The sequence below is a fragment of the Pyxicephalus adspersus genome, chromosome 5 (assembly GCF_032062135.1).
Source record: "Pyxicephalus adspersus chromosome 5, UCB_Pads_2.0, whole genome shotgun sequence".
NCBI lineage: Eukaryota > Metazoa > Chordata > Amphibia > Anura > Pyxicephalidae > Pyxicephalus > Pyxicephalus adspersus.
In genome coordinates, this window is record NC_092862.1 from 20237534 (window position 1) to 20247809 (window position 10276).

At 38.4% G+C, this 10276-nt stretch overlaps 1 protein-coding gene across 1 annotated transcript in view; it reads right to left on the minus strand.

The window, feature by feature from the left end:
• Positions 1 to 343: 343 nt before the first annotated feature.
• Positions 344 to 10276, minus strand: part of FZD6 (frizzled class receptor 6) — a 29724-nt gene continuing 19791 nt past the window's right edge. The window contains exons 4-6 of the mRNA XM_072410813.1: positions 9658 to 9806; positions 6008 to 6445; positions 344 to 3387 (exon numbers count right to left, since the gene is read on the minus strand). Coding sequence (XP_072266914.1) covers positions 3246 to 3387; positions 6008 to 6445; positions 9658 to 9806 — 729 coding nt within the window. The 3' untranslated portion in view covers positions 344 to 3245. The remainder of the gene's footprint in view (positions 3388 to 6007; positions 6446 to 9657; positions 9807 to 10276) is intronic.

Consider the following 10276-nt stretch of genomic DNA (forward strand, 5'->3'; position numbering starts at 1 on the left):
GTCCAATGCCCATTGTTAAAACAGAACTAAACCAAAAGAGAAACAAAGAATTGAGTGCAAGCAGGAGGCACCCTCTACAATAAAACAAAATTACCTGCAGCTCAGTGCGCAATCTTGCCATAGTTGGCTGCCAAGAATGAGTGAACCCCTGTGCACATGAATTGGGATTAATTTACTCTGGCCTGGTCAATAAAGATGACCAAAGACCCAAACCCAGAGGTAAAATGTCAGCACAGAGAGATAAGTTTAGTTTCGTTTTAACTATACACTATAACAAATCTGTCACAAGGACTGGATAGGAAAGATCCCGACAGTTCCAATGAAAATAACAACATGATACCAATTATTAAGAAAACTAGGAACTTTATTTTTCAGTTAAATATTTTCAGTGTATAAACTACCAAAACAACCACAGCAGGACGTGAAGCACATAGAGGTAAAGGACCTGTCTAGGAATTGTATACGGATAGAACCCGCAGGAAATTGAGCTAGATATTACATATCTACAGTGCCATTTCTAATATAGAAGCCAGACCGCTCAAGTCTGCAACCTACGTATATACAGTCAGTTACTGCCATGTAAATAAACTTGCTTATTCTTCTTTTTAGAATATCTGCCAGTTCTATTAAGGCAATCCACAGATAAAAAATATACATAATTAAAGCTCTACATTATAAAATGTAACATAATAAAAACTGTAACATGATAATCATTGTTTTTACCCATCACCTTAATACAGAGGAGGGAACTATTCTGTGCCTTCTATCGTTCAGCCTATCTAAGATCTGAATAGACAGATGGGCTGCATATTACTAAACACTGCTTCAGAATATAAAATGTTCACCCCTGCCAAAAAGAGATGATGGGCATATGTTTAATGGTCAGTCTACCTAAAAGCGATATTGGTGGATAAAGAAAATAATAACCACTCACTAACGCATCTCCAAACGTGCATTTTCACTACAAAGTCCTATACTTTTTGCTGCTCTCCCATCAAAGGAACCAGACCTTGACATTCATACTTAAGCCAAAATTTGAGACATAAATAAAATGAATGCAGTTCTGTTTACATGAGTACAAAGCAAACATAGAAAAAACAAGAAAAGTCACTAGGAGGTAGTGCTAATTGACAAAATAGACTCTTAATTAAACAAAATTAAATTGCTGGCTCCTGGTGGCATTTTGTTTTAGCTCTCTACTATATGGCAAATGACCATGGACAAATGTGCAGGAGTTACAATCATCAGTGGCCATCTGTAGCAAGAATGGGAAGGATTTCTGATACTACTACTAGTGAGACACCTAAAAGGTAATCTTTTTTAGCAAATTAAATGCAAAAACATGGAATACTGAATACATGTATTGTGGATGTACATGTGGGTTTGTGTAAACTGTCTGGTCTGTACCATTTTGACCATCCGGGGTCCTCCTTCCCATACTTGTTTGGGGTGGAGTGACCTGATAAGAAAAATGTTGTGGCTGTTTTTTCCCCCCCGACAGGTCATGAGAAAGAAAGCAGCTGGTAATTTACAAAATATATTATCATAGAAACAATTGCTTTTTTTTACAGTTTAATGTAATAAGGTTTGGCCAAAATGAGCTAGCAATGGTCATGTAACTATTTGATTGCAGTATTCAACCCATAAATTTTCATTTCAGCTGGGTGGGAAGAAATCTAGGTAGGTAGGTGGGTGGCAGCCCCTGTATTGTGACCCAACTCATCAGTAATCACCCAAAAACAGCCGGATGGTTACTGAAAAGTGCCGAGTGGTGTGCCCGGCTAAAAAGGGCTGGGGAGAACACTGTCATTGGTAGAGATCAGTGTGTAATTGTAACTACGGATATTATAGAATTGAGTGCCGACAATGACATTTCCTGGATACGTGTAAAGAAATGCCAGCTTCTCCCTGCCTGACTCTTTACAGTTAGAGGATATTAATATGGGCATTCCCATGGGAAATGTTGCTGTTTTTGACCATTGTGAGCATCTAATTAAGAGAAGTACTAACTTTTAATTAGGCAAAACCTGAGTGTGCTGTGTCCTTCTTTAACCCTTTCTGACACATGTAGTCCCAATAATACTTCCACCTTGGTACACTATACAATGATCGAAGAGGATCATGGTGCACTCAGTGTTGAAGATGGTGCCTTCTGGGGACCTGTCATCACTGCAAGGCAGCTCCACCTAGGTAAATCTGTGCCATATTCGGTAAGTATGCTGTGCATACCTTCTGATTATGGCAGAAGCTCACCAGCCAATAATGAGTATAGGTTAGCTTTAAATGCATTACTAAATGCATTACTAAATGCAGCCTGGACCCAATACCGTAGTTTGACTTGATTCCAGCTTCTTTAAGCAGCACTTAGGTTAGCAGTGGGAGCAGCAACATTGGGAACTATCAGGTATGCTACATGCACATATGCCCAAAGTAGCAAGCTGACCGGGAAAGAGCAGATAAGCTACTGAAGTCTCTTGTTGCTCCTAATTTGTCTAATTAGCAGGAGATCGCCACTGTTTTTCCTAAACGGTGCCTGGTTGTACAGTTTGATAAAAATAATATTTCTGTCTATGCACTCCTTTGGCAGGTAAAGCAGTTACACTTTTGTTTAGAAGTTTGGCTATAAGGGCTATATACCATCCTCCTTGTGGTAAAGAAGCTTGGAGTTTGTTTTCACCAATTGTACATATTTACTAGTGAAAAAAAAATCTTCCAATTACAGAGCAAATGAATATAGGGTGAAGTGCTTGTGTCAGATCTGGTCAATCATGCATCCAATCACTGTGACAATGCCATTGTGACAGGTACGCTTTAAAAGGGAAATTCCAGTTTATACCATATCTTTAAAGATAATATCACGCCAAAGTTACCACTCTGTAACAGGAAATCTAATGTGTTACACATGTTGACATATTGCAATCCAGCAACAGCTATTTCATTGCTTCTCATGACCAAAGAATGTCAAGGCCTGAAGTGCTTTTCTGTAAGTGCCCCTGAATATGCAGGAGCAGTTCCATTGAAATCCCAGAAGATGCAGGAAAAGATTTGGACAATACACTCAATTTACTTCCTTCCAAACCAGAAATATCACATTTGGATGGACTGACCATTTAAATTGTTTTTAGTGGTATCCAGCTTTGGTTTATTAAGTGCAAAAAAGTTTTTTTTTTTTTATAAAATGTCTTGGCTTGCCAGTAACCATACTGGCTGCAATATTGTTCATTAAGAAGTCCAACTAAGTTCTCTCATGTTGTCTGTCCATTGTGGCCAAACTCTTCTTTAAGAAGGGGATCGGGAAGATTGGGGACGCCAGTATTCAGGGTGGTGTGCGGAGATTCTCGTTCAGGATAAGAGGCTGGTTCAGTGAAATCTTTTTCAGTGCGTGAACTGGAGAAAAGAAGAAAGACATTGGCAATAAAATAGGAGTTTATTTATTTCACACAATTACAGACGGCATCAAATGGCCCTCTGTAAAATCGGCCAAAACAGTTTTTTTTATTTAATAGAATGTTTAATCTGGTTATTTAAATTAAGTGGAAACAATCATGGTACAACGTGGGAAATGTGCCTAAACCATTTTAAAAAAGAAATGACAGGAACAGAGTAGAAGAGCATCTCCAGCACATTTTGATTGGCAAAGAAGAAACTAAAGAAGTGCAATATTGCAAGGCAAAAAATAACACGTTCAAGGTAGCAGTGCCAAGCGGTGATGATCATTGTTGCCTTGAAATTGGGACCCTTTCACTGCCCTGAAACATTACACTATGATTTTATAATAAATGTCCCTGCTCTGCCATCGAGTCTCTGCCACTCTAACCCACTGACAGAGGACAACTCTGCTCCCCCGTCAGTATGCAGGAGTGTTCTGAAATATGGGTACACAGGACCTTCATTACTTCCCAGGATGCATGGCTCAGACCTAATGGCCAATCAATAGACTTGAACACCTTAACATTACGGAGCAGAGAAGGTCAATAAACCTTTTTAGGCTTTGAAACTAAACACAGGGAAAGGGATAGATAATCCTAAATGGTATATTGGCTTTTACCGATTATAATTATTCTGTGCTTCAACTGGGTTATTCAGTGCAAAAGATGCTTTGTATTGATAAAAAATACTTTTTTCAGCTGTTACTTTTGAAAAAAAGTTTGAGACAAATACAAATATGACCATAATATAGTCAATAATATTTTATGTTTAAAAAACAAAACAAAAAAACATAGCCTATCATTCTACAAGTCAGAAGACAGGCCAGCTGTCATGATCATGCCACTGGCTAACCCTAATCTTTGATTTATTTTGATGCCCAAATGCATTGCATAGTGCAGATCTAAATATTTTTATACTCTATAAAGAGAACATACGCAGAGTAACTTTTGATTTCCAACAAAATGGCAGGTTTTAAGGTTTCAAAATGCAAAAAAGTGGGGAAAAAACACTCCAACTGAGCGAACATTGGGAAAAACAAATAGATTCTGGGTTGTATTACTAGAGGGATCACAAATGAGAGGAGGGAGATCCCAATTCCTTCATATAGAGCCTTAGTATGACAATCATCTAAATCAGTGATTCCTTCACAGGTTACTAGGGGTTCCTTGAGTAATGAGCAGTTTGTGCCACTCAGGTCAGATTAATTAGCAAGATCTTTTTAGGTATGTAAGGAGACATTTTTTCTGGAAAAGTAGTTGATGCTTGGAATAGACTCCTAATAGAGGTGTGGTAAGGCAGTCAAAAGGTACCTGCATTTAAACATGCTCAGGACAAACAAATCTATACTCAAATCTAGACAGAGCAGTTAAAAGCAAACAAAAAAAAAACAAAACAAAAGGCAGACTTGATGGACCACTCTGTAGAGTTCTGCTGTCACTCTTCTAGGTTTCTATAGGCAACTAACTCATTTTCTTTTTTTTTTTACACTTTTTTAGCTACCCCTCACTGGTCTAACCTCTATACAGAGTACAGATAACTTTCCAGCCTAGAGATAGAGATAACCTCACAGTGCTTTGCTCACTTCAGCTACCTGAAAGGAACTGTCACTCCGTAAGATGGCTCTGCAACAATTTTTGTGTCCTAGTTCAGCACCAGTCTGCATATAACCCTACACTAAACAATGTGGTGATCACCTACCAGACAAAAGTCTTTATGGGATTAACTTAAGCTGTAAACAGACACTAAATTTTTAAATCCCAGGACAAAAGTTGGTGCTGATCTTGAATCTGTAGATCACTAATTGACCAACATGAATGACCACCTTTGTTTCTGAATGGGAAATATGCAGCACTTGTTCTTCCTACAGTCTCTGGAAATGATCACAAATTATAATTTTCAGTGGCCTTTGAGATTTAGACATTTCTTTTTGTGATAAATCATGTTAAGTAGGAGTGTAAAGAAAGAAACACCTCTCTCCTAATTGTTGAGCTGAAATTTTACTCAAGGTGTGCTTCAAGACTGTTATTGTGGCATTTTCCAAAGTCCCCAACACCAACTGTATTCCTATGTAAAATCCCACGTGAGCCTACTGAAATAAAGTCCAGTTTCTGGTTCCCGCAGGTCCCTGTGGAGCGTTAGACGAATACATAATGCAAATCCTATGACAAGAGGCTGCAGTCCTTCTCTGCAGCACTGAAAAAAACCTTCTGCTTCAGTTAAAGATTGACTATTAGCCTTTATGTGTACTTTACAGAAACCAAGTTATCATGCTTTTTTCTTATGCAGTTGTAAAGCTTGTCACAGACCTCAGACATCTATCTTTTCTCATTCTGACATAGAGTGTAAATAGCCAGTTCTGTCTAAGATCTGGCATGCGTTGCACTGCAAAAGATGTAATTTGGCCATTAGATAGACATAAAGTGTTAGACTGCAGGTATGAAAATAGGAATACTAGGTCAAACAAATTAACCAAGAAGAATGGATAAATATCAGGAAAATGTATACCTAACTCCAAATAGGAGGAGCTTCAGACCACAATTTAAAGTGGAAATACACAAAAGCTATTTGGTGGTCTTACCTGCCCTCAATTAATCGGTGTACACTTCCAGATAAGTCTGGATTGCCTCTCATTGTACTAGGCACATCATTGTGTTCCTCTGGCTGTGTAGAGGGCTCACACTTCTCAAGCAATGTCATTGCTGTCTCTTCCGCTATTTGGTCTGCCCTTCCTTTCAGGATGCTGCTTCCAGATTCTTTATCTTCTCTTGGTGACAGGTCCCCTGTACTCCGGACATCCATTGCTGACTCTTTGTCCAGGAAATCGTGGCTAGTGATGGCCACAGCAGACATACCATGGTTGGTTTTGGCTCCAGTGCTGGTCCCCATGGACTTGGAGAGGACTTTCAGGTTGTGGGAGCTGGACCTGTGATGTTTCTTCTTGTGCTTTTGGTTGGAGTTCTGTTTGATAAAGAATTCACAGGACTCTTGTAGAACTTTTCTGCTCTCAGCAACAGGGCTACAACACAAAAAAACTAAGTTTAGGAACGAGAGCCAAAAGAGTATTTATCAGAGACCAAGACCTGTTTATATTTGTCCGATTATGGAACTGGTCTTCAACAATCCTGGTGCTAAAAAACATCTGCACTCAGATACCAGTACTGAAATCTCCGAATGATCTCTGCCTTGTTTGGGCCGTAGAGAGACACAATCTTTCTCTTGTCAGTTAATAATAATGTTTAACTGCAGCTATCATTTTACATGTGTATCAAAGTCAATAGGTCAAATTTTTTTAAAATTCATTTTTCGTTTTAAAGCGGGAAAATAAAAATACACATAGTGAACATAAAACTCAGCAATGTATCTCAAATTCCCGACACATTTCGCCTTTCAGGCTTCCTCAGGGGATAGTTTGAGATTTGCAAAATACATTTGTGTAATCACATTCATAATTAGTGAATCTGCAAGACGTCCACGCCAATAGTGCGGAGTGGCTGGAGTTTAGGAAAGTTAGCTGTATATAAAGGGTATAAAGGATGCTTCCAGGTAAACGTCATTTTGTTTTCTGTTTTGTTGTGAGGATACCAGCATAGCAATCTATAGGATCCAGTAAATCATTAGATACTTCTTGATCCTAATAGAGTAGGTTAGCTAACTAGATGGTTCTTTAGAAAGCAGAAAATTGCAAACATACAGGGCGAGGTGTCCGCAGCTAGTCCTCTATTAGGATCAAGAAGTATCAAATTATGAATTGATTACACAAATGTAAATCTCAAACTATCCCCTGAGGAAGCCTGAAAGGCGAAACACGTCAGGCATTTAAGATACAATGCTGAGTTTTAAGTTCACTATGTGTATTTGTACTGCATGATTATTTTGATGTAATCACAACTACTAGTCAATCATGTATCAAAAATAGTTTTTTTATGCTAAACATAAAAACTCTCATTTTATATCACTAAAATATAATTGCACTTCAAAACTCTGCCTTAAAAAGCCTGCTTTCTTTTCTCGCTTTAAAATTATTTTATTCAGGCTGGGCAACTAACTGATTATTGAGAATCAAAGTTGAGCATCATATTCCATTTTCAGTTTTTTCAGTAATACCTTAAAATGTATAATAAAATTTAAAAATAGGGTTTGTTCAAAAAACTGATGACGTTTGTAACTGTCTCAAAGAAAACTCAAAGAGCAACAAATAAGCATTAAATGTAAGAATTCTGCCACCACCTCCAGGTAAAAGGATTAGGTTTCAGCAGAACATGGAGAGATGTCAGAGAAAAACAAAATATGTGCTGATTAGACAGGGCGGGTGCACACAACTACATGAGGTCTATCATTTCTCCTTCAGGCAGACATGTCCCCTGCTGACATTGCTTGGAAACCCAAGAACATACCACAGAGGAGAGGAAGTGATGAATGCCTCCATACAAACAACCATTCAAAGGCAGCTGCTTTCTGCAGGTCAGCACTAAACCACAAATCTGATGGTCTGTAGCCAGGGCAGCCAAGGTCTGGCTGTAACGTAACCAAAAGCAAGCAGAAACAACAAGAGGAGCCTTGTGCCATCACACCACTTGGGTGATCGGTCATTTCCTGTAACATGGCCCTCTATAATGAAACCAGCAATTGTGTGTCTGGGATGGAAAAGGTGAAGGCAACGTGAAATGGGACACAATGCGATCATAAGACTGCGAAAGATCACAGGACATTCACAGGACACTTGAAAGATATGATCATCCAGTCCTCAACCATCCCAAAATACTCCTTATAACTGAAATGGGGCAGTTGAAATCCCTTATTGTACTGATGTATAATAATCGAGCAATGCATTTTGTGGGATACTTTATTCAGCATCTCAGGTTGGCCTGCTCATTCAATTGCTTTCACAGATTTCGAACCTCTTCAGAAAAACAAGCTTAAAATACCTTTCAATACTCCTAGATGCCTAGTATTAAAAATGAACAACAAGGATCAGTGACTTCCATTTGCACTTTAGTGTTTCTAGCAATTTTGAGACTTTTACTGGTCTCCTGCACATGCGCATATATATATATATATATATACACACACACACACACTTATACTCTTTAGCTGCCAAAATATATATTGCATCATTCTAATCTTTATATTGGTTAGTTTATATACTGGTATAAATTTACAATAGAGTTGAAAAAAAAAAACATCAATGGATTTAACTAAATACATTTTTTACACCGTCTGAATCTTAAGGTGATGTACCCACCATTGCATTACCTAAACCCTAACTAAAAATGTCTTGTTTTAACATCACAGAGGGCAGGGAGGTATGCAAACATTATAAATGGTATCTAACGTAAAAACAAAGACGCAACTCCTCCACAGAAAAAGAGTAAATCTTCTGGGACTCAATTGAACCAAGCCTATGATGTAAAATTGAATACTATTACCCTAAGGAGAAAAAGCGGGTTCTGATCAGAGTTTTACTTACTGCCACAAGTCCAACATCTCTCCCCAATGAGCCTTATTTTTTTTTTTTTTTTTTCTAAACTCAGTGAGATGGATGCTTTAGATGTTGGGCTATTCAAATCATTTCATGTTTTAATATGTAACAAAAACTTGGAACAAAGCACAAAAGCACATTAGGTAGGGCATATACTCTCGGATAACTGATGACAGGCCTGGTGAATTTTGTATGGCTATAAAAAAGGGCACTAAGCCAAGGTGAAAATGTAATTATGGGTAAAAGCAAGTTGCAAAGTTGCCACCTTGAAGAAGGCATCTTCAGAGGTTGTCAAGACTTGGCAGCTTGTGAACGCTGGGCCATAATGGCCTGTGATCCGAAGCACGTGTCTCAAGGTGTGCAAGGTTTGGAAGCACTTCAGTTATTGTGTCAGCTTGTGGCAAACTTCAGATCAACTGGCAGAGATCCCTGTGACTGGCAAATGAATGAAAAGTTTAGGGGCAAAGGCTGCAGAATGAATAGGTTATGTTCGGCACATTGACAGTTTGACGGTTCTGGTCCATCTATAAATCTCCAAATAGGATGGGTTTAAGTTTTAGCATCTGATTCGCCAACTTTTGTTTAGGTTTCCCAACAACTATGTAGTACCAATCTTATTAAGATACATAGAAAGGATTGTTTAGCAAGCTTCTCCTAATACATCCTGGCTACAAAGAATTAAAAAAGGAAAAAAAATAATTTTATTTTAAGGAATTTAAAAAAAAAACAAAATAATCATAGCATCTTACTCTTTTTTGTGATTCCGGTTGAAAAAATTGGCCCACTCTGAGCAGGTCTTCTTACTTCCAACCCAGAAGATAGCAGAAATCCCAACAATTAGCGTCATCACGTACTTGGTTAGAAACAACGCCAGGTTTGGTCGGGACATGTTCTTCAGCTGTAATAAAAAGTATATTATATAATTTTGGACTCCAATATTCGTTACAAATCTGCCTGTGGATATGGTAATCACAGAAACATTTAAAGCTAAAATCCAGGCAAACACCAAAACACGAAGAAGAATAAACATGGGAGCTGTTGTGCCTGCCAGGGGTATGTATTTGATTATCTATTTCTGAGATTTGAAGAGCACAGCCTTATCTTGTAGGACAAAAGACACAACTTTTCTCTGCTGTAGTTTGGTAACACTAAAGCTGCGTACACACTTCCAATTTTTGTCGTTCAAAATGAACGACGAATGAGCGACGAACGATCGATTGGGCAAAAATCGTTCGTAAAAAAAGTAACCAACAACGCCAACGAACGAGGAAAGTCGTTGGAAACGAACGACCGGACCGGCGGATCGGATTGGACGACGATCGTTGACCATCGTTCGTGTGTACGATCGTTCGTTGATCGTCCATGGTC